This window comes from Vombatus ursinus, unplaced genomic scaffold, assembly GCF_900497805.2.
Source record: "Vombatus ursinus unplaced genomic scaffold, bare-nosed wombat genome assembly UNPS02014662.1, whole genome shotgun sequence".
Classification (NCBI taxonomy): Eukaryota; Metazoa; Chordata; class Mammalia; order Diprotodontia; family Vombatidae; genus Vombatus; species Vombatus ursinus.
The window spans coordinates 104,935-131,156 of NW_020954440.1; the positions used below are offsets into that span (position 1 = coordinate 104,935).

Genomic DNA, 26,222 nt, shown 5'->3' on the forward strand with positions numbered 1-26,222 from the left:
CAGCAATACTAAGGGAAGCAGGGCTCCAAAGGGTCCACGTGGATAAACATCCTGCAACATCCATCTGAAAGGAGCTGAAGAAAGTAAAAGGAAAGAAAGGCCTGTGTGAGCAGGAAATTTCCAGGGCCATACTACCCAATCCTACCCCTAGAGTTCCAGTGTTGCTGATTCCAGCCTAACACCACTTAAGCTGCCAGAATCCTACAGCCTCCAGCTGCCAACATTGGAGGCCCCAGCACACAAAGCCATTGACCAGGCCCTAGGCTCCCAATACCAGAAGATTGGGTAAATGCCCTCTGCTCCCCAACAGAAGAGCTCAATCTCATTAAAGGTTAGGAAATAAACAAACACAATGAGCAAAAACAAATGTATGATAGAACAATAAAGATCAAGGCAGAAATTCTGAAGAGGACAACATTGTCAACAAACCCACATCTGGAACCTCAAAAGGGAATATGAACTGGGTTTGAAGCCCAAAAAGCTTTCTTAGAAGAGCTCAAGAAGAATTTTAAAAGTCAAATGAGAGAAGTAGAAGAAAAAATGGAAAAGAAATGAGAGGTATGCAAGAGAGAGTCAATAGCTTGGGAAATGAAGGACAAAAATTAACTGTAGAAATCAAGTCCATAAAAAATACAATTGGCCAAAAGGGGAAGGAGGTACAAAATATAATAAAAGTGAAGCCTTTGAATGATCCCCTAACTCCAAATGCATAAGCATAAAACTAAAATGCAAGTAAAGTGTTAGCAAATGCATCAATAAAGAATACTTTCTTTTATGACTTTTATTTTATTTATTTTTACTTTTGAATATTCACTTCCATAAGAATTTGAGTTTTCAATTTTCTTCCCCTTCCCCTTCTACCCATTCCCCAACATTGTGCAATCTGATATAGGCTCTACATATGCATTCATATTAAACATATTTTCCCATTAGTCATGTTGTAAAGAAGCCCTAGAAACAATGAGAGGAACCACAAGAAAGAAGAAAAAAAACAAAAGAACAAAAGAAAAGACATCAAATAATATGCTTCGATCTACATTCAGACTCCATAGTTCTTTCTCTGGATGGGAATAGCATTTTCCATTATAAGTCTTTTGGAGTTTTCTTAGATTCTTGCATTTCTGAAAAGAGCCAAATACAAGTCTATGAAAGTCATCACACAGCGTTCTGTTGGTTCTGCTTATTTCACTCAGCATCAATTCACATAAGTCTTTGGAGGTTTTTCTAAAGTCAGCCTGCTCATCATTCCCTATAGCACAATATTATTCTGTTATATTCATATACACAATTTGTTCAACCATTACCTAATTGATGGGCATCCCCTCGATTTCCAATTGTTGGCCACCACAAAAACAGCTTCTGTAGATATTTTTATACATGTGGATACTTTTCCCATTTGTATGATCTCTTTGGGTTACCGTACTAGAAGTAGTATTGCTGGATCAAAGCATATGCACAGTTTTAAAGCTCTTTGGGCATAGTTCCAAATTACTCTCCAAAATGGTTGGATCAGTTCACAACTCCACCAACAATGCATTAGTGTTCCAATTTTCCCACCTCTTCTCCAACATTTGTCATTTTCTTGTTTTATCATCTTGTCCAATCTGAGAGGTGTGGTGTGGTACGTTCTCATAGCTTTAGTTTCTTCATCTGAAAACTGCCTGTTCATATCCTTTGATTATTTATCAAAGGGGAAAAGACTTGTGTTCTTATAAATTTGACTCAGTTCTCTATATATTTTAGAAATGAGGCCTTTATCAGAGACATTGGCTGTAAAAATTGTTTCTCATCTTCCTGCTTCCTTTCTAAGCTTGGTTGCATTGGCTGTGTTTGTGCAAAAACTTTTCAATTTAATGTAATCAAAATCATCTATTTTCTATTTCACAATGTTCTTTATCTCTTGTTTCCTCAAAAATTCTTCCCTTCTCCTTTGATCTGACAGGTAAATGGTTCCTTGCTCTCCACGATTGTTGATAATATCAGTTTAATAAAGAATATTTTCAATAAGTGATCATGGATCACGACAATGACAAAGGAATTACATGAATGAGTGAAGACTGAATGAAAAATGATCATGGTGAAATGAAGGAAATTTGGAGTTTCTATTCATGGAAATAAAACTATTGGATGTGATGGGAAAATCAAGGTTATATCCATCTTTGTGGCTGAGATAGAATGGAAAAATAAGTCATGGGGACTGAGTAGTTTGAAGAACTGGGAACCTGAGGTTCTTCAGACAATATCAAAATACAGAGTGAAAATTTCTAGCAGAAAAGCAAGATTTGGAGAAAAAGATTGTGAATCAGGCACTGAACTCATTGAGAAAGCAGGGATAATATTGTGGGGGTTGATAGATAACAGCTACCAGAACTGTTAGTGGATATTAAGTACAAACTAATAAACCTCAAAGGAAATGCTACTGACTGATAGTTATAGAGTAAGAGTCTGGAAGTGGCAGTGGAACTTCAGGCATACTTTTAAGATTCTGCTGGTGCCACCCCAACTGGCTAAAGAGGGTCAAATGTTAAGTTTTCAGAGTGATGATTTACTCCTCAAAAATCACAAATCAGATCTTGACTTGTTGTTGTGTTGATTATCTAGATATATAAAAGTGATGGAGAAAAAGTTAATAACATAGATTAAACTTAAAAGTTATATCCTGAGTAAATTGTTTTGAAAAGCCGGTTGTTAAAAATTACCTTAACTTTCATCTGCCCACCAGAATGAGCGCATCAGGTGAATGAATAGAAGTGAAACTAATATTGGAAAGTGGCTGAGAGTAAGAAAGGTAAATGTTTAAGACCAAAACAAGCTGCAATATTTCTACTAGGTCTGAGAAAAATGAAAGCACCTCCAGGTACAAAAATAGCTGAAACAGCTTTTTTTGTGGCAGTAAAGAATTAGAAACTAAAAGGATGTCCATTAATCAGGGAATGACTGAATAAGCTACGGTGTATGATTGTGATGGAATAGTATTGTACTATAAGAAATGATAAAGGTAATGGCTCCAGAAAAAAACTGGGAAGACGTGTGAACTGATGCAAAGTAAGTGAAACCAGGAAAACATTGTACACAGTAAAAGTAATATTATAACAATAATCATTTGTGAAAGACTTAGCAAGTCTAATCAATACAATGATCCATGACAATTCCAAAGGAATCATGATGAGCAATGTTATTCACCTTCAATAAACAACTGGTAGACTCTGAGTGCAGATTGAAACTTTATACACATATGTATATATGTATATATATCTATATATACACACACACGCATATATACTCATATTTATGTACTCACATATACACACATATATATATGTGCATATATATATATGCATACATGTATATATGTGTGTATATGATGTTGGGTATCACAATTCTTGAAATTGCCATGAGTGGGCAAGGGCATGATGTACAGAGGGAGAGTATTTGGAACTGAAAATAAAAATAAAAATTAAGAAACCAAATTAATTTTTTTCATGATTGAGCAAGCATTCCTGAGAGTATAGCATAAAGGAGGTAGGTAGATCTGGAGTAAAACATTGGAGAATATGGTTAAGGGTGTTGAAACTAAAAGTAGTGGTCAGTGATGGATAAGGAATAAAGTTTATACATTAAGAACTAGTCTGGGGGGAGGCAGACCCAAGAAGGCAGAGTAAAAGAAGTGTCTTCCTTGAGCTCTCCCCCAAATCACTCCAAATACCTGTAAAAAATGGCTCTAAACAAATTCTAAAGCAGCAGAATCCACAAAAAGACAGCGTGAAACAAATTTTATTTTTAGTTTTCAACATTCACTTGCACACACTTTTAAGTTTTGAATTTTTTCCCCTTCCTGTTTTACCCCATCCCCAACACTGTGTGTAATCTGATATAGGCTCTACATATACATTCATATTGAACATATTTTCACATTAGTCATGTTGTAAAGAAGTACTGAAAACAATGGGAGGAATCACAAGAAAGAAGAAACAAAACAAAACAAAAAAAGAAAAAAAGACATCAAATAGCGTGCTTCCATCTGCATTCAGACTCCATAGTTCTTTCTCTGGATGTGAACAGCATTTTCCATTATGAGTTTTTTGGAGTTTTCTTAGATCTTTGCTTTGCTGAGAAGAACCAAGTCCAAGTGTATTAAAGTCATCACACAGTGATGATGTACTGTGTACAATGTTCTGTTGGTTCTGTTCATTTAAATCAGCATCACTTCATATAAGTCCTTCCAGGTTTTTCTAAAGTCTGCCTGCTCATCATTTCTTATAGCACAATAATATTACATTACATTTATATACAACAACTTGTTCAGCCATTCCCTAATTGATGGGCATCACCTCAATTTCCAATTCTTGGCCACCACAAAAAGAGCTTCTATAAGTGTTTTTGTACATGTGGGTCCTTTTCCCATTTGTATGATCTCTTTAGGCTACAGACCTAGAAGTTGTATTGCTGGATCAAAGGGTATGCACAATACATAAGTACAGATAGATCACAGATGATAGATAGATAAATAGGCCATTTATTGAATACTTTGTATTGTCAGACTCACTGTGCTAACTAAAATTTTAGTTTGCAGTGAGACTTTAGACATCTTGCCACTGTCTATTCTGGGGGTGGGGAACTTGCCACCTCAAGTCCATATATGGGCCCTTGGATGTGGCTTTTCGACTGAGTCCAAGTTTTACAGAACAAATTCTGTTATTAAGGGGATTTGTTCCATGAAGTTTGGATTCAGTCAAAGGGCCATACTTGAGCACCTAGAGGGCCACAAGTAGCCTCAAGGCCACAGGTTCCCCACCACTGGTCTATTCCATGTATATGTGCATTTCCATTTTCTAGGATATCAAAGCTCTAATGTCTATTTCAGGCTCTTGAAAGGGCTCTTATAGCCCTTTGGGCATAGTTTCAAATTGCTCTCCAAAATGGTTGGATCAGTTCACAACTCCACCAAAAATGCATTAGTGTTCCAATTTTCCCACATTTTCTCCAACATTTATCATTTTCCTGTTTCGTCATGTTAACAAATCTGATAGGTGTGATGTGATATCTCAGAATTGTTCTGAAAGCTTTAATTTCTTCATCTGAAAACTGCCTGTTCCTATCCTTTGACCATTTATCAATTGGGATAAGACTTGTATTCTTATAAATTTGACTCAGTTCTCTGTATATTTTAGAAATAAGGCCTTTATCAGAGACACTGGCCATAATAATTGTTTATCATCTTTCTGCTTCCACTCTAATATTGGTTGCATTGGCTGTGTTTGTGCAAAAACTTTACAATTTGATGTAATCAAAACCATCCACTTTGTATTTCACAATGTTCTTTATCACTTGTTAGGTCATTAATTCTTCCCTTCTCCATACATCTGATGGGTAAATAGTTCCTTGCCTTCTGATTTTGCTTATAGTATCAGCCTAATAAAGAATATTTTCAATAGGGGATCGTGGAACGCTCCATGAACATGATGACAATTGAACTGAATTTTGAAAGAGAAGTACATTTGAAACATCTGAGGGTAATAACAGCCAATTCTGGCATGTAAAAGAGTGGCTATGGGGACATCCAGGTGAGAAGAGAAAGTGTGTCCTTGGAAGAGAATCCTATTCTTAGTCAGGATTATGCAATTGAACTTCGTTGCTCATTGGAGCGATCCATCTTCCTTTCACTTGTGTATTAATTTCAATCCTTTGTATCAGGCCCATGACCAAATGAATTATTAAGTCAAGATATAGATTTATACAATTCCCTAGTATGTATCTAAATAATTAAAAAAATTAATGAATGATTCCTTTGTTAAAATGAAATAATTCTCCAAGTTGAAAGTTTGAGGGCATTAGTTTTTATTTCTAAACAAAATATTAACTATTAATTTCACTTTTAAGCTAGTGGTTTTGTTACCTTGTGCTTATAAGATCTTATTCTTATATCTCTTACTTTTTAATTTTTTCAAAGACAGACATTTCCTTCCTGGGAAAAAAACATCATTTTCATTATCCTACCCAGCGCAACCTTTATTTTCATGTTCCTCAGACTATAAATAATAGGATTCATAAAAGGAGGCAATATTGTGTAGGTCATTGAAATCAGAAGATTCTGGACTGGCGAAGTGTCTGATATAGGACCCAAGACTGTGACCATGCCAGCAAGAAGGAATAAGAAGAGAATGATCAATTGTGGTAAACAGGTAGACAAGGCTTTGTAGCGCCCTTCCACAGAGGGCATTCTAAATACAGTGGAGAAGATATAAGTATAGGATATAATTAAAAAACCAAAGCAGAATAAAAGTAAAGATGAACTGATGGCAAGGAGAATATACTCAGTATCACGGACCTCAGAAGATGAGACCTTCAAGACATGAGGGATATCACAAAAAAACTGATGGATCGTATTGGATCCTGAGAAAGGCAAACGGAACATGTTCCCAGTATGGACAGCTGAATAGACGAGCCCACCACCCCATAAATCAATTGCCACCCAAAGACAGTGGAATGGTGTCATGGTAACCTCATAGTGCAGGGGGTGGCAGATGGCCACAAAGCGGTCATAGGACATAGCCATAAGCAAAGCAAATTCAGTTGCAGCAAAGAAGATGAAGAAGAAAATCTGAGCAGCACAACCATGGAGAGAGATGGATTGATTGCCTGTCAAGGAATTCACAATGAATTTGGGAAGAGTGACTGAGATGCAGCCAAGATCCAACAGAGATAAGTTGCTCAGAAAAAAATACATTGGACGGTGAAGGTGTGGGTCAGTGACAATGGCAGCGATAGTGAGGAGATTCCCCATCAGGGCTGTAATATATATCAACAAGAACAGAATAGCATGTAAGACCTGCAGCTCTCGGATGCTGGAAAACCCCATAAGGAAGAATTCCATGATGATCGTACAATTGCTCATGTCCTCATGAGTCCTGTAATTCATCTTGAAATAATATGAGTAAAGGAAACCAAATTCTAAAAGCAGAACACAGAAGTACTTTATTACACTGAAAGTCCACGAACTTCAATCTATTCTTACTCACCATGTTAGAAAGGCAATGAGACCATTTTAAAAGTTAAGGTATGACTTACCATTCTACTGCACCCACATTCAATCCATAATTTGAAAACATCTACCCAACTGTACAAACTTGACTTACTCAACAGCACCTCCACTCCTGACTTCTCCTACATACACAACACACACACACACACACCCCACTACAATCTCTAGATTGATTCTCTTTTGCAAGATAGCAGCATATCCCGATGCAAAACGTATCTATGTACATAAGTACAGATAGATCACAGATGATAGATAGATAAATATTCCATTTATTGAATACTTTGTATTGTCAGACTCACTGTGCTAACTAAAATTTTAGTTTGCAGTGAGACTTTAGACATCTTGCCACTGTCTATTCTGGGGGTGGGGAACTTGCCACCTCAAGTCCATATATGGGCCCTTGGATGTGGCTTTTCGACTGAGTCCAAGTTTTACAGAACAAATTCTATTATTAAGGGGATTTGTTCCATGAAGTTTGGATTCAGTCAAAGGGCCATACTTGAGCACCTAGAGGGCCACAAGCAGCCTCAAGGCCACAGGTTCCCCACCACTGGTCTATTCCATGTATATGTGCATTTCCATTTTCTAGGATATCAAAGCTCTAATGTCTATTTCAGGCTCTTGAAAGGCGGAACACCCCTAAAACCTCCACTGCAGCGGTGGGGAAACAGGGCATTGAGGCCACATGTGGTATTCTAGGTCCTTAGGTGCGACCTTTTGACTGAGCCCAAGTTTTACAGAATAAATCCTTTTATTAAGGGGATTTGTTCTGTAAAATTTGGATTCAGGCAAAGGGCTTAACTTGAGGATGTAGAGGGTCACATGTGGCCTGGAGGCCACAGGTTGCCCACCTCTGCTACTGAATGGTCAGAATCTCATTAATACGTAACTGAAGAATTGCTGAGGCCCTGGAGGAAGTGAATTTCGGGCTATTTGGAGGGATCTTTTAAATCAACTCACAGGATAATAAACTCAGAGCTGCATGGGATTTTACAGGTCATGTACCCAACTCCCTTAGCTACAGAGGCAGCCTAGAGAGGTACAGGACTTTCTTGGGCTGGCACAGGTAGTGGGTGGCAATGCTTAATAATCTCAGCACTCTTTCCTTTGGATCTACTCAAAAGTATGACCATAATTACTTGCTTTAAATACTTTAAGTTTTTTCTATGAGAATAATTAGAATAGGGGATACTGTCCTCAAGAAAAATGAGCAAATCTTTGCAAACTTTAAGGAGCTATACTTCTATGAATTATTGTCATTATTATCTGTTGTAATAACAAAAAATTCATCACTGATTAGAAATGTTTTTGATAGTATATCTCATTGTCCTCTGCTGTCCATTGATAATCTCTAAGGATTTGCTGTAAAGACTTTTGTTTCCAGTAGTTTTACAGTCTTGCTACCTCAAACCTATGTTCATCACACTGAACTTATTAATTTAATTAATCAACACTGATGAATTAATTCCTCTAAGTAACACTAATCACCACATGTATATTCAGATATACAGCTAGGATATGTATACTGTCTTACCTTAATAACTTAGATTATTTAATTTATGTTTTTCCTATTTTTGGAGTATATACTTTTTGGTGACATGAAATATGTGTGTTCAAATCAAAGAGTCAAAAGTCCAAGGCATTAAAAACAATAAGAATATAAGAATATCTGATTGTCCTTTGTCATTTACACACATATACATATATATACATATATATAATGTGTGTATTGTACATATGCATGTGTCTGTATGTATATAATTGATACAGTATAGGCATTCTCTAATATTAATATTTAATGAGATCTGTAATTTTACCAAGTTGGAATGTATCAGGAAAGAAAATCTCTTTTTTAACTTTAGTGATTTCACCTAATAATAGTCTTAATGGACTCAAGCACTGGGAAGTTAAGTGATTTGGCTAGAGGCACAAAACAACAGTTTCCTTCAGCATCTGAATTTGAATCCAAGTCTTTCTTCCTACAACATCATTTCTCTAGCTACAGTCATGTTGCCTGTTAAATAACAATGATAGTGGTCATGTTAACTACAATGATAATATTTATAACACCACTTATTTTATGGGTATAAAACATGTTTATAGTAAGTTAGACTTTCTCCAAAAGAATTCATTTCACTGAGTACTTACCCAAATGCTGAGAGACAGGGAGAGAAGATCTTATCCAGCTTTGATAAAAATTTGTACATTTTATCCCAATCTGCACATCTAAAGTTACCTGACCTAGATGTAATATCTGTTTCTGAGGATAGAACAATAATAATAATTAATATTTACCTGGCACTATTTTGCAAAATATTTTACAAATCACATGTTCACAGCTCAAACTCTGTGACATGCTGCAAGTAGTGTACCCATATTATGGATGAGAAATGGAAGCTCAGAGAAGTTAAATGACTGGTTCTCAGTTACACAGCTACTATATCCTAGCAGAAGGATTTAAGGAGCAGTTTTACATAATTCATCTGCCATGCCATAATGACTATGTAAAGGGCAATGCCACATGCAGAAATCAAACCCAAGACTTCTAACACACACTTCATTGAATGAGCAAGCTGGCCATTCTGAAATGGAATATCAAACCAAACAATACCTGAAGGAAGACTTGTGGCATTTCTCATTTCCAAAATATGCATTGATTTTTTTTCCTTACCATATCACAGGTACTCGATAGCATTCAAAGATTATCTTTATCCTCATTCAATTGGCTCCATTCTCATTTGGATCTTCAGAAGGCAAAGGGAACTGAAATTATATCATGTGAAGCTACTACATTGGCTGAAATTTTTGATGAACATCAGGGGAATGGAAATATACTGCCCAATGTCCTTTGGAGAAATGTTTCATGAAGTTTAATCTCATTCTTATTAGCCACATATTCTCTGACCTTTCCCTTGAGCATAATTAGTTAAGGAAGAGGTCCTTTTATTAATAACATAGAAAAAGAAGTTCACCCTTTAAACTTATAAAATCCATTAAGACTTCTGTAGTCCATGAAAATCTTTATTGTACTCTTCAGTCTTGTCCAAAATGCAAGTCCATTTCACTTGGTATCTTTTAAGTGTACTTTAGAGGAGAGACTTTGATCTTCATGGGAAAAAAGTATCAAGTGTACGAAGATATGCATGTCTATCTGTCTAACTCTCACCTATCTATGCATATGTATATATACATATGTGCATAAATATCTCTCTATAAATACATACATAGTGGGCTTATTTTATATACATAAAAACATATGGACTTGGGGGTTCAAATATCTATCATCATTTCACTAGTATCTGTATGTGTGCATGTATGTGTGTATATATACATATACACATATAGATTCTAATGAAATTATAGTAGGTAACTTTTTGGTCAAAATATATGTATGTAAGTATGTACACACACATAATATTGGAATGAAAGTAGGTTTTTTTGGGGGGGGAAACTGATATACTTTTGGCCTTTTGAAAGGGGTATATAAGAGGGATCCTTTTGTCAAGTTTATTACATAGGGTAATAACATGGTAAGATCTGTGCTTTGATTTGAAGATCAATATGAAAGTGACTGAAGGATGAACTGGAATGGAGAGAACCAAGGGAGGGATAAAAATTAGAAGGATATATCAAGAGGATTGTTTTTGTATTTATTTTTATTAATTTATTTGATTCATCAACAATCCCTTCCATAAGCTTTTGAGTTTTAAATTTTCCTCCACCTCCCTCCCCAAGATGGCATGCAATCTGATATAGGCTATACATATATATTCCTATTAACCATATTTTCACGTTGGTGATGTTGTAAGTAAGAATTAGAAGCAATAGGAGGAACTACCAGAAAGAGGAAACAAAACACAACAAAGGAAAAAAATAGCAAATAGTATGCTTCAAATCTGTATTCAAATTCCATAGTTCTTTCTTTGGATGTGGATGGCATTTTCCATCATGAGGCCTTTGGAGATGTCTTAGATCCTTGCATTGGTGAGAAGGACTAAAGTCTATCAATATTAGTCATCACACGAAGTGGGTGTTACTGTGTACAATGTTCTCCTGGTTCTGCTCACTTCGCTCAGCATCAGTTCATACAAGATTTTCCAGGTTTTGCTGAAATCCACCTGCTCATCATTTTTTTTTTCAGGCAATTGGGGTTAAGTGACTTGCCCAGGGTCACACAGCTAGTAAGTGTCAAGTTTAGGTCTGAGGTCAGATTTGAACGCAGGTCCTCCTGATTTCAGGGCCAGTGCTCTATCCACTGTGCCACCTAGCTGCCCCTGCTCATCATTTCTTACAGCACAGTAGTATTCCATTACATTCATATACCACAACGTGTTCAGTCATTCCCCAATTGATGGGCATCCTCTCAATGTCCAGGTCTTTGCCACCACAAAAAGAGCAACTATAAATATTTTTATCGATGTGGTCCTTTTCCCATTTGTATGATCTCTTTGGGATATAGCCCTAGAAGTGCTATTGCTGGATCAAAGGGTATGCACATTTTTTACAGCCCTTTGAGCATACTTCCAAATTACTCTCCAAAATAGTTGGATCATTTCACAACTGCACCAACAATGAATTAGTGTTCCAATTTTCCCACATCTTCAACATTTATCATTTTCTTGTTTTGTCGTCTTGGTCAATCTGATAGGTGTGATGTCGTACCTCAGAGTTGTTTTGATTTGCGTTTATCTAATCAATACTGATTTAGAACATTTTTTCATATGACTACAAATGACTTTAATTTCTTCATCTCAGAACTGCTTGTTCATATCCTTTGATCATTTATCAATTGGGTGATGACTTGTACTCTTATAAATTTGACTTAATTCTCTACATATTTTAGAAATGAAGTCCTTATCAGAGACACTGGTTATAAAAATTCTTTCCCAATTTTCTACTTTCCTTCTGATCTTGGTTGCATTGCCTTTGTTTGTGCAAAAACTTTTCAATTTAATTTAATCAAAGTTATCTATTTTGCATTTTGTAATGTTTTCTATCTCCTGTTTGGTCATGAATTCTTCTGTTCTCCATAAATCTGATAGGTAAACTATTCCTTGCTCTCCCCGTTTACTTACACTATCAGCCTTTGTATCTAAATCATGAACACATTTTGACTTTATTTTGGTATATGGTGTGAGATTTTGGTCTCTGCCTAGTTTCTGCCATACTCTTTTCTAGTTTTTGCAGCAATTTTTGTCAAAGAGTGAGTTCTTATCCCAGAAGCTGGGGTCTTTGGGTTTATCAAATAGTAGATTACTATAGTCATTGACTACTATGTCTTACATACCTAACCTATTCCACTGATCCACCACTCTATTTCTTAGCCAGTACCAAGTAGTTTTTACCATTGCTGCTTTATAATACAATTTAAGATCTGGAATGGCTAGACCACCTTTCCCTGCATTTATTTTCATTAGTTTCCTTGATATTCTGGACCTTTTGTTATTCCAAATGAATCCCAAATAGTCTATCTAGTATTAGAAGTAATTGTTCTTTAAATGTTTGATAGAATTCACTTGTAAATCCATCTGGCCCTGGAGATTTTTTTCTAAGGAGTTCATCAATGGATTGATAAATTTCTTTTTCTGAGATGGGGATATTTAAGTATTTTACCTCCTCTTCTGTTAATCTGGGCAATTTATATTTTTGTAAATATTCCTCCATTTCACTAAGATTGTCAAATTTCTTGGCATACAGTTGGGCAAAATAGTTCCTAATTATGGTTTTAATTTCTTCTTCATTGGTGGTGGATTCACCCTTTTCATTTTTGATACTGGTAATTTGGTTTTCTTCTTTTTTTAAAATTAAATTAACCAAAGGTTTATCTATTTTGTTGTTTTTTCCATAAAATCAGCTCTTAGTTTTATTTATAAGTTCAATAGTTTTCTTAATTTTAATTTTATTAATTTCTCCTTTGGTTTTGAATATTTCTAATTTGGTATTTAATTGAGGATATTTAATTTGTTCTTTTTCTAGTGCTTTTAGTTGCATGCCCAATTCATTGTTCTCTTCTTTTTCTATTTTATTTATGTAAGCATTTAGAGATATAAAACTTCCCCTTAGAACTGCTTTCACTACATCCCATAAGTTTTGGTATGTTGTCTCATTATTGTCATTCTCTTGAATGAAGTTATTGATTGTTTCTATGATTTGTTGTTTGACCCAATCACTTTTGGGATTGGATTATTTAGTTTCCAATTATTTTTAGTCTATCTTTCCACGACCCTTTATTACATATAATTTTTATTGCATCATGGTCAGAAATATCGAATATTTCTGCTTTTCTGCATTGCATTGTGAGGTTTTTATGCCCTTATACAAGGTCAGTTTTTGTTTATGTGCCATGTACCAACAAGAGAAAAATATATTCTTTTCTATCCCCATTCAATTGTCTCCAGAGGTCTACCCTACCTAACTTTTCTAATATTCTATTCACCTCCTTAACTCCTTTCTTGCTTATTTTGTGGTTAGATTTATCTAGTTCAGGGAGGGGGAGGTATAGGTCCCCCACTAGTATAGTTTTGCTGTCTATTTCTTCCTGTAATTCCCTGAACTTGTCCTTAAGAATTTGGATGTTTTACCATACATATATGTTTAGTAATGATACTACTTCATTGTCTATGGTGCCTTTTAGGAGGATGTAGTTTCCTCTCTTAACGCTTTTAATAAGATATATTTTTCCTTTTGCTTTGTCTGAGATAAGGATTGCTACCCCTGCTTTTTTTTTTTTACTTCAGCTAAAGTGTAATATATTCAGTGCCAGCCTTTACCTTTATCCTGTGTGTGTCCCTCTATTTCAATGTGTTTCCTGTAAACAACACATTGTAGGATTATGATTTCTAACTCATTCTGCTATCTGCTTCTGATTTTATGGGAGAGTACATCCCATTTACATTGACAGTTATGATTACCATCTGTGTCTTTCTCTCCAGTCTTTTCCTCCTGATTATGCTTTTCTTTCTCCTTTCTCCTTTTCCCTCCTCACTAGTATTTTGCTTTTGACCACCACTTCTCTCAGTCCCTACTCCCTCACTTCTGCCTCCCTTCTATCAGCCCCCTCCTTTTCTTCCCCTTTACCGTTACTACTTCTTCCCTCCCTTCTCCCCCTCTTCTTCTTTCCGCTTTTCCCTCCTACTGCCTATAGGGCAAGTTATACCTAACTGATTATGTTATTCCCTCTTTGAGTCAAATCTGATGAGAGTAAGATTCAAACAATGTTCATCTCACTCCCTTCTTTCCCTCTGCTATATTAGGTTTTTCTGCCTTTTCCTGTAATGTAATTTATGCTTGTCTGTCTCCTCCTTTCCTTTCCTCTCAGTACATTTTGTCAGATGGCAACAAACCAGTCATAGGACATGGCCACAAGCAAAGCAAACTCTGTTGCTGAAAAAAAGGGAAAGAAGAAGATCTGAGCAGCACAGTCAAGGAGGGACAGGGACTGAGTGCCAGACAAGGAATTCAAATTGAGTCTTTCTGACTTCAGGCCCAGCACCCTATACAGGACTACCTAGCTGGTTGATTACTCTGTCCCCTAATCAAATTATATATCTATCTATCTATATCTATCTATCTATCTAGATAGATAGGTAGATAGATAGATAGATAGACATAGATATAGATATATCTATGTCTATATATATATGTTGATATGTCTATATATCTATATAGGTCTATATATAGATATATAGACATATATAGTCAAATTATATATATATAATCAAATTATATATATAAGCAAATTATATATATAAGCAAATTATATATAAGCAAATTATATCATACATATAATATATACATATATATTTATATATATATACATATATACCCTAAGATTCATGGCATAGGCTTAAATTTAGAAAGAATATGGTAAAGTAGAAATGGCATCCCTTCCAAAATGCTCATCATATTTTGTTTGTTCCCTTTGCTCACCTCACCCCTGAGTCCAGCCATTTTTAACTTGCCAGGCATTATAAGAGCTCTGATTCTGAGGTTACAAGTAAGCAATTGGTCAGGGATGCAGTGAAAACAGTCTTAAGGGAAGTTTTATACATCTAAAAGTTTATGTTAATAAAATAGAGGAAAAGAGATCAATGAATTGGGCATGCAACTAGAAAGCTAGATAAATAAGAAATTGAAAATCCTCAATTACATACCAAATTACAAATTCTGAAAACCAAAGGAGAGATTAATAAAATTGAAATTAAGAAAACTATTGAACTAATAAATAAAACGAAGAGCTGGATTTATGAAAAAATAGATAAACCTTTGGTTAATTTGACTAAAAAAAGAAAGAAGAAAACCAAATTACTAGCATCAAAAATGAAAAGGGTGAATTCACCACCAATGAAGAGGAAGTCAAAACAATAACTAGGAACTATTTTGCTCAACTGTATGCCAATAAATTTGAAAATCTTAGAAAAATGGATGAATATTTACAAAAATGTAAATTGCCCAGATTTATGACAGAGGAAATTAAATACTTAAACAACCCCACTTTAGAGAAAGAAATTGAACAAGCCATCCATGAACTGCATAAGAAAACATATCCAGGGGCAGATAGATTTACAAGCGAATTCTATCAAACATTTAAAGAATAACTAATTCCAATATTATATAAACTATTTGGGAAAATAGATGAAGGAGTCCTACTAATTTCTTTTTGTGACACAAATATGGTGCTAACACCTAAATCAGGAAGAGTCAAAACAGAGAAAGAAAATTATAGACCAATTTCTCTAATGAATATAGATGCAAATACTGAAACAAAATATTAGGAAAGAGATTATAACAATTTATCTTAAGGATAATACACTATGACCAGGTAGGATTTATACCAGGAATGTACGGTTAGTTCAATATTAGGAAAACTATCAGTATAGTAGACCACATCAGCAACAAAAATAATAAAAATCATATGATTATCTCAATAGATGCAGAAAAAGCATTTGACAAAATAGAAACCCATTTCTATTTAAAACACTAAAAAGCATAGGAATAAATGGAGTCTTCCTTAAAATGAGAGATAGCTTCTATCAAAAACCATCAGCAAGCATTATATGCAATGGAGATAAGCTAGAAGCATTTCCAATAAGTTTGGGGGTGAAACAAGGATGTCCACTATCACCACTGTTATTCAATATGGTGCTAGAAATATTAGTTGTAGCAATTAGAGAAGAAAAGGAAACTGAAGGAATTAGAATAGCAAAGAAAAAACAAAGCTATCTCTCTTTGCAGATGATATAATGGAATATCTAGAGAATCCTAGAGAATCAAGTAAAAAATTACTTGAAATAATAAACAAATTTAGCAAAGTTGCAGGACATAAAATAAACCAACACAAATCATCAGCATTCCTATACATTACTAACAAAGATAGAGAAATTCCATTTAAAATTACTGCAGACATTATGAAATATTTGGAAGTTTACCTGTCAAAACAAAACCAGGAACTATATGAACACAATTACAAAACAGGTTTCACACAAATTAAGTCAGATCTAAATAAGTGGAAAAATATCAGTTGTTCATGGGTAGACTGAGCTAATATAATAAAAATGACAATCATACCTAAATTAATTTACTTATTCAGTGCCATACCAATCAAACGACCAAAAAATTATTTTATACAACTAGAAAAAAAAATAACAAAATTCATCTGGAAGAACAAAAGTCCAGAATATCTAGGTAACTAATGAAAAGAAATGCAAGGGAAGATGGCCTAAAGGAACCTGATCTTAAATTGTATTATAAAACAGCAATCATTAAAACTGCTTGGTACTGGGTAAGAAATGGAGTGGTGGATCAGTGGAATAGGTTAGGTATGCAAGACACAACAGTCAATGACTATACTAATCTACTATTTGATAAATCTAAAAACTCCAGTTTCTGGGATAAGAAATCACTATTTACCAAAAACTTCTGAGAAAACTGGAAAAATGCATGGCAGAAACTGGGCATAGACCAACCTCTTACACCTTATACCAAGATAAAGTCAAAATGGGTACATGATCTAGATATAAAGACTGATACTATAAACAAACTAGAAGAGCAAAAAACAGTTTACCTTTCAAATATATGGAGGAAGGAAGACTTTATGACCCAAGAAGACAGAGAACATGATGAAATACAAAATGGACAATTTTGATTACAACAAATTGAACAGTTTTGCACAAATAAAGCCAATGAATCCAAGATTAGGAGGGAAGCAGAAAACTGGGAAAGAACTTTTACAACCAGTGCCTCTGATAAATGCCTCATTTCTAAAATATATAGAGAACTGTCAAATTTATACACAATGGAAGTCACTCCACAATTGTTAAATGGTCAAAGGATATGAACAAACAGTTTTCAGATGAATAAATTAAAGCCATCTATAGTCATATGAAAAAAAATGTTCTAAATCACTGTTAATTAGAGAAATGCAAAGCAAAACAACTCTGAAGTACCACATCACACCTATCAGTCTGGCTAACATGACAAAACAGGACGATATGAGCAGTAAAATTTGACTAATTGCTTTTTTTCTATGTATACGTTTTGTTAAGCATACTTTCCCATTAGTAATGATGTAAAGAACAATTAGAACTCATGGGAGGAATCATAAGAATGAAGCAATAAAGCAAAACAACAGAGGAAAAGGAGAGTGATGTTGGAAAAGATGTGGGAAAATTGCAACACTAATGCATCGTTGGTGGAGTTGTGAAATGATCGAAGCATTTTGGAAAGCAATTTGGAACTATGCCCACAGGGTTATAAAAATGTGCATACCCTTTGACCCAGCAATACCACTTCTAGGTCTGTATCCCAAAGTGATCACAAAAATGAGAAAAGGACCCACACGTACAAGAATATTTATAGCAGCTCTTTCTGTGGTGGCAGAGAATTGGAAATTGAGGGGATGCCCATCAACTGAGGAATGGCTGAACAAGTTATAGTATATGAATGTAATGGAATAGTATTGTGATATAAGAAATGGTGAGCAGGCAGACTCCAAAAAAAAACTTGAAAAGACTTGCATGAACTGATGCTGAGTGAAATGAGCAGAACCACAAGACCATTAAACACAATAACAGCCATATTATGGGATGACTAACTTTGATAGACTTGGCTCTTCACAGCAACGCAACAATCTAAGACAACTTCTAAAGATTCACAATGGAAATTGCTATCCAGACCCAGAGAAAGAAATATAGAGGCTGAATGCAGATGGAAGTATACTATTTGCTCTCCTTTACCTCTGTTGTTTTGCTTTATTGCTTCATTCTCATGATTCCTCCCATGAGGTCTAATTGTTCTTTACATCACTACTAATGGGAAAATATGCTTAACATAAATATATACATAGAAAAAAAGTAATTGGTCAACATTTTACTTCTCAGATGTGCTTTCTCATTCTTGCTGAGAGCGTCCACATTGACTATGGTTTCTGAAAAGTAGTAGATGTACCATTTGTGCCCCAGATTTGATGGCTAGCAGAAGCCATTTTGTTCTTCAGGCTGAAAAATTCTCATCCAAATAAACTCCCATTTTATCCTCAGTCACTGAGAATCTTTCCTGTAAATAAGGTGAATAAGGTTTCTACTTGTTCTGGTGAGAGCATTTTTCCCCCAGTTGGATAAGTTCTAGCCAGAGACTAGCCCACATATTCCCTCTAGTTCAGGGATCAGAAGACAAACCTGGGAAATCAAGAGATCTGGAGTTGATTTTACTCCTCCTAGGCCTTTCACTCTTAGCATCACCTCTTCAACTCTCACTTCTTGCTTCCTCTGGGCATCAGGCACAATGTTTGTAATATGAGGTCTTTGGACAATATAATCTGTACTGCCCCTAACAAAGCAATTTATGCTTCCAATAATCATTGCATACTATTTCTTATTGTGTGAAAGGAATCCATTTCCTTGATCAGTTCAATGAGGATGAACTACTGGAAGAGCTAATTAACTTTGAAAAGGAATTAGAAATGGTGCAGTGAATTTATTTCTGCAGGCACCAACCTGAGAGAAAACTATGTCTACTAAAGCAGATGGGCAAGACAGAAATAGAACTAAAGTAGAGATATAGAGGGAGGCAGAGATGGAGAGAAATATACTATATACAAATATAGAGAGAGAGATGAATGATAGATAAATCAATGAACAGATTGATATACAGATGGATGCATCAGATTGAAAAAAGATAATGATGGAGTAATATGTGTGTATGTATCTACATACATATATGTGTGTACGTACCTACACACATATGTGTGTATGTATCTATATACATGTGTGTTTTACATATATAAATATATAAAAATTATGCATATATTTATTTGTAAAAATAGTGTTGATATACTAATATAGATGTGTATATATGTATGTATGGAGTGAGAGACAGGTGATAGATAGAGAGAGAGAGAGAGAGAGAGAGAGAGATAGAGATTCAGAGATGGATGGATGGATAGATAGATAGATAGACAGACAGATAGATAGACCTGTATCATCCTTCCAGTTCACCACAAATACTCTTCTAGGCCTCAGACTCTTTCTAAATCTTTCCCCCAAAACTGAATTCCCAAGTCAACATTAGATTTCATTCTCCAGCCTTCCAAAAATGCCATCATGTAGTCTTACAGTGCTACCATTTTAACAGCATTGCCAAAACTCAGTGCCCCTGAATTCAATAACCTAGCATAATCTCATTTCCTGCCCTATAGGCTGATTTATATACATACATCTGTAGCAGACACACACTTCTACACATTCATATTGACACACACTCTGACATACATAAACAAAATACTTACTGCTGTGCTCCAGGCTTCTCTTTCACCTCTATAACCAAAAGCAAGAAAGAAGCCACAGACCTAGAATTCTCAGAGGTCGACATGACAATATACAAATTTAAATGGTTTTAGCCCGCATCAGCAGTCTCTCCATTTTAATTTTCACTGAGAAAGGAGTAATATTTGCTTTATTTCCTGCACATGTAAATAACCACTTTCCAGTCAGAAGAAGCTAGGAGATTTACCACTTTTTTCAATCCATTCAAAAGTGGCCTCCACCTGAAAGAGTTACTGAAGGTCATACACCTTCTTTGAAAACAGCTGGGGAATTGTTGAGCCCCTTGGTGAAGTCCATCATCTCTTTCTGAATGTTTCTTTCAAATATGATCATGGGAACAGAAATTCAAAACTGAAAGGAAGCTTAGAGCTCAATTATCCAGGACCTTTCTTTACAAAGGAAGAAGAGAGACATGCAGGACTGATTCTTAAGTTCCCCAGGTTGTAAATAACAAAGTCAGAGTCGAATAACTGTCCTCTGCTTCCAAATTCAGCACTCCCTCCATTGAATTTATTCAAAAGGCCAACCCCTCTTTGTTACAACAAAGTAAAATTACAGATGAGGGAAGGGGGGAACCAGAGAGGTGAACTTAGAACTGACACACAGCTCCTATGCCCTTCAGTTATCTTTGCAGTATTCCATCTAAAAGATTGAGCTATGGACAAAAGATAGCAAGGCCTTAACCCTCTTGTCCACCTCTCCTTGTGTTCAATAACAAAAACATACAATTAATTGAAAGTAGAACTGGGGTCTATCATCATAGATCAGAACAATATATAGGACTCATGTATATAACACTCCTGAGATTCCCAAAGTATGTTAGATACAACATCTCTGATGAGACTCAAAATGAGTCTGTGAGCTAGAAAGATAATGCCATGCACATGTTACAGGCATGATAATGGGGGGGTCAGCGAGGCTGAGGCTTACCCCTAGTCAAGTCACAGTAAGTCAACAAGCATTTATTTACTGGCAACTATGTCCCAGACACTGTGGTAAGCACTGAGGTTGCAAAAAAGGCAAAATACAGCCCCTGACCTCAATGAGCTCACAGTCACCGGGGAGGAGAAAGCAAATAAATAAGTATGTAGAAATGATATATAAAGGAAGAATTGGAGGTAATCACAGAAGGAGGTTCATAAGAGCCAGAGAAGAATTTGGACTAAGGTCTTACTTAATTCCAACCCACCAGACTATCTATAGTGTGATGCCAAACTACTTCCAAGAAAAAAGAATCGCTTACACAGGGATCAGCCCCTTGATTTCGAGTTCACACATTAAGCTCCTGAGCAAACTAACCAGTTACAAAGGAAAATAATCATCATCATAATGAAAATACCTGAGTTCATTGTTCTGAAGAAAATATTTTCCAGGATATGTTGTTATTGTCATTTGGTTGTCCACCTACTTACAGTTCCACACATAATCTGGAGATTATCTCTTTCCTCACAATTAATTCCATTCTCACTGGCAGATTCAAAAATATGGCCAAGTACTGAAGTCTAAACCTCTGAACCTGAAGTCATTCTGGAGATTTTCGGTGATTTTTTTCTTATAGAACCCAGTGAAATACAGTTCCTAGTGTCACTTGGAGAAGGTGCTGTGAAATCACTAGAGTATTAAAAATAATCATCATCGTATCTCTGGGATGCTATGGATTCTCTGACCCATCCTTTGAGAATAATTAGATAATATATAGTCTCTGGTATAAACAATATGGGGGAAAATGTTCTCACTTCAGTCTCATTAAAATGTCAGTCATAAAACTGTAGGATATGGGGACTCTCTCAATCCATGACATTCTTAGTCAATAGTCAATGAACATTTATTTAATGTCTACCATATGCAAAGCACTGTGTTAAGAATAAAGAAAATGGGGAGAAGAAGATGAAGGTGAAACAGCACTTAGCAAAAGGTGCTAGAAGTTACACAAGAAGTACAAAGGCAGTGCAGCTGGTAGGAAATGAGAAGACTGTGTTGGGCTTCCCCATTAAATGGAGGGTTTAGAAGTCAACACTCTGCCCTCCAGTGAGAAGACCCAATCAGAGGGGTGGAGGGTAACAACAAAATGTGAATAGTGTGCTTGATTTAATCTGAGCGGATAATGTGATTTCACAATAAGTTTGTTTTATAAATGTTTAGTTCATTTATTCATAATTCCTAATTCACTTTTTAAAATTTTATTAATATGCTTTTCTGGTAGGTCTGTACCCCAAAGAGAATAAAGAAAAAGGAAAAGGATTTATATGTACAAAAATATTTTAGAAGCTTTTCTGAGGTGACAAAGAATTGGAAATTTAGGGATGTCCATTGCTTGAGGGATGGCTGAGCAAGCTGTGGTATATGATTGTGATGAAGAACTACCATGCTATGAGAAATGATGAGGGCAATGGTTTCAGGAAAACATGGGAAGATTTATATGAACTGAGGCAAAGTGAAGTGAACAGAACCTAGAGATCATTGTACATAGTAACACTAATATTGCAATGGTGATCAACTCTAAAACACTTGGTTACTTTGCTCAATACAATGATCCAATACAGTACCAAAGGATTCATGAGGAAAGATGCTATTTACCTCCAAAGAAAGAACTAATGAACTCGAGTGCAAATCACTTTCTTATTTTTCTTTCTTTTTGTGAAATGGTTAATATGTATATATGTCTTACATGATTTCACATATATAATAGATATCATATTGCTTGCTTTCTTGGTGGCCAGGGAAGGTATGGGAGGAAGAGAATAGAAAACTCAATTTTTTATGTTAAAAATAAATAAATAGCTAATATTTTTAATTCCTCTGTTTTTCACATTGTGCTCAGCTTACTCTCCATCAGCTCATATATATCTCCACAGGTTTTTTTTCTGAAATCATCCCCCTAATCATTTCTTGTGGCATAATAGTATTCCATCATAATCATATACCACAACTTGTTTAGCCATTCCGCATTTGATGGGTATCTCTTCAATTTCTAATTCTTTTGCCATCACAAAAAAGCTGCTATAAATATCATGTATATTGGTCCATTTCCTTTTTCTTTGATCTCTCTATGAAATAGCCCTAGAAGTGGCATTGCTGAATCAAAGATTTATAGACAGCTTTATAGACTTTGAGCAAAACTCCCAATTATTTTCTAGAATGGTTGGACCAATTCACAACTTAACCAATAGCACATTAGTGTCTCTCTTTTTCCACATCCCTTCCAACATTTGGTATTTTACTTTTTTGCCATGTTAGTTACTCTGATGAACATGGCATGATACCTCATAGTTTTTGGTTTTTAACACATTCCTCTAATCAATACTGATTTACAATTTTTTATATGACAATACTGAAAAAGGACAACAAAGTAATATGAATATGTAACTTTATAAATTAATAAACAAAACAATTCAATATCTTCTTATGTAATATTTATTAATACATTTGAATTTTCCATTATTTTTAGTTTCAAATATATCATCTTGCCTTGCGTTTCCAGAGAGCTAGGTGTCTGGATAGCTAGGTGGCACAGGAGATATAGCGCTGAACATGGAGGCAAGAAGACTCATCTTTCTTAGTTCAAATCTAAATCCATGCATTTACTATTTGTGTGAACCTGGAAAAGTCACTTAACTTTCTTTGCCTTAGTTTCCTCATCTGAAAAATGAGTTGGAGAAGGGAATGGCAAAACACTCCACTATCTTTGCCAAGACAACAATAAATGGGGTTGCAAAGAGTCTGATGCAACTCAACACAACAATCCCCTTGTAGTGGTAGGGATAAGGAAAGGGTCTTCAATTTCATTGGGATAGGGAACTCTAAACTGAAGAAAGTCCCTCTATCAATGCAAGCCTACAACTTCTCTGCAACATATATGTGTGCGTGTGTGTGTGTGTCTGTGTGTGTGTGTATTTGAAAGATAAACAGATCTTCAACATGCAAAGAAAGAGAAAGACATTACCATCATAAAGGTGGCTGGAAACAAAAGAATGAAAGTGAGAAGACAAGAAACGTGTTAAGGGGGGAGTACAACACAGCCATCCGGATGGCTGTTTTTGGTTCAGCTTATCTGCAATTGTTCATGGGATGAATGAGTGTTCCATCCATTCTTCTGATAGCACTGTTGCCCAAAGACAATGGACTGGTTCCATGATAATTATGCTATAAAGAGTAACCCCCTGTAGGATGGGTCTCTGCTATATGAAAATAATTGAGTGATTCATTCCATCCCATGTAACATTTAATCTAAGGATCCATTTTCACCGGTGGTATTGTTTTGGGGGCCATTTCTCCTCATTTTATCCCACCTCATGTGTCATCTTACACATTTGACAGATCAAATACATATTCTTCAGCTTCAAGGATGGACATTTCTTTCTTAGGAAAAAAACATCCCCCTGATCATTTTGCCCATAGCAACTGTAATGTTCTGGTTCCTCAGGCTGTACATGATGGGGTTCATAAACGGGGGCAGTATTGTATAGGCCATAGCAATTAAAAGGTTTTCTATAGGTGATGTGTCTGATGTGTCCTTGAGGACTGCAATCATTGCAGAAATGAGAAACAACATAAGGATCGCCAACTGAGGGGAGCAGGTTGAAATGGCCTTGTGGCGTCCTTCCACAGAAGGAATCTTGAGCACACTGGAAATGATGCGAACATATGACGCAATTAAAAAGGCAAAGAAGCATAGCAAAAAACATGAACTTACTACAATTAATACAAACTCAGTATGAAACACATCAGAGGCTGAAACTTTCAAGACATAAGGGATATCACAGAAAAACTGGTGGATCACATTGGATCCTGAGAAGGGCAGGCGGAACATGTTCCCAGTGTGGACAGCTGAATAGATAAGCCCGCTGAGCCATGAGCCAGCTGCTGCCCAGACACACCGTGCTGGCGTCATGATGATGCCATAGTGTAGGGGGTGGCAGATGGCCACAAACCGATCATAGGACATGGCCACAAGCAAAGAAAACTCTGTTGTTCCAAAGAAGAGAAAGAAGAAGATCTGAGCAGCACAGCCAAGGAGCGACAGGGACTGAGTGCCAGACAAGGAATTCACAACGAATTTAGGAAGCGTGACAGAGATGGTGCAGATATCCAGGAGGGATAAGTTGCTCAGGAAAAAATACATAGGAGAGTGAAGGTGTGGCTCAGTAATAATTGCAGCAATGGTGAGAAGATTTCCCATCAGGGCAGCCAGGTAAATCAGCAGGAACAGCAGAGCATGTAGGACCTGCAGCTCCCGCATACTGGAAAACTCCATGAGGAGGAATTCTGTGATGACTGAGAAGTTGCCCATTTGCGTTGGTGAGGTGGAATTTAACTAAAATCAAATAACACTATGAGTAGCAGAAACAATGTTGAAAATAAGAATGAATTAAAGTACCTATTCATATAAAATTTGAAAACTGTTCTGTCCCATTAAATCTGAACAAAGAAAAATCACACTATTTCAAAGCCAAATCCAGGTGAAGGCAGAGTTGCAGTAGAAATGATGAGGGTAAGATGGATTCAATAGTTCTGAAACAGAGTTTTAAATACTTAGCTCTCCAGAATGAACAGGAAGAACATGGTGAACATTAGGAAAGTGAATAATACCACTACAAATTTAATAAAGAAAACTACCACCGCCAAGGGTGGAAATGGATTTCATGCATATGCACACACGCGCACATACACACATAAACACACACACACACACACACACACACATATACATACACACATAGGTGTGAGCACATACATATATAAATTTATACACGTACATAAATACCTGTGTTTGTATGCACATATATACATATCTATGTCTATATAAATATACCTATCTCTCTATGTATATCTTTATATCTGTATTTATGTATCTATAGTGATAAACATATATATATATATAAATAGAATGAGAGAAAGATGAGGATGAGGAAAAAATTAACATATTTATTACATATCTCATAGAGCTGTGTTCAGGAAAATGGTTTGAAAACATTCAAACATTATACAGAATTAAGTTAAATTTATTGATAATGCGGTTTCACAGGTTGGGAAAGCAAGGCCCAAACCAGTTCAATGTTTTGTACAAAGTTAAAAAGACCATTAGTAGTAAAGTCAGAACTTGAAATCAATTATTCTGACTTTAAATGCAGTTTCCCTCCTTTAGAAAAACATCTAAATACAAAAAGATATGAAACCAGTAACAAGGATTACTCTGATGTTGTTAAGACATTTTTCATTTGTATCCAACTTTCCACAGTGCCATTTGCTTTTTTCTTGGCAAAGATACTAGATTGGTTCGCCATTTCCTTCTCCAGCTCACCTTACACATGAGAAACTCAAGCAAACGGGGTTAAATGGCTTGTTCAGGATCACACAGC

General features: G+C 35.7%; 2 protein-coding genes across 2 annotated transcripts in view; both read right to left on the reverse strand.

Moving 5' to 3' along the window:
- LOC114042641 (olfactory receptor 14I1-like) overlaps window positions 1–6,895 on the reverse strand; it is a 42,379-nt gene extending 35,484 nt beyond the window's left edge. Inside the window, exon 1 of the mRNA XM_027861333.1 lies at window positions 6,008–6,895. Within this exon, the coding sequence (XP_027717134.1) occupies window positions 6,008–6,895 (888 nt within the window). The remainder of the gene's footprint in view (window positions 1–6,007) is intronic.
- Window positions 6,896–24,223: 17,328 nt separating this feature from the next.
- On the reverse strand, window positions 24,224–25,153 carry LOC114042643 (olfactory receptor 14I1-like). Its single transcript, XM_027861334.1, has one exon. It carries the CDS (start codon window positions 25,151–25,153, stop codon window positions 24,224–24,226), a length of 930 nt encoding a protein of 309 aa, XP_027717135.1.
- Between the last annotated feature and the right edge of the window lie 1,069 nt (window positions 25,154–26,222).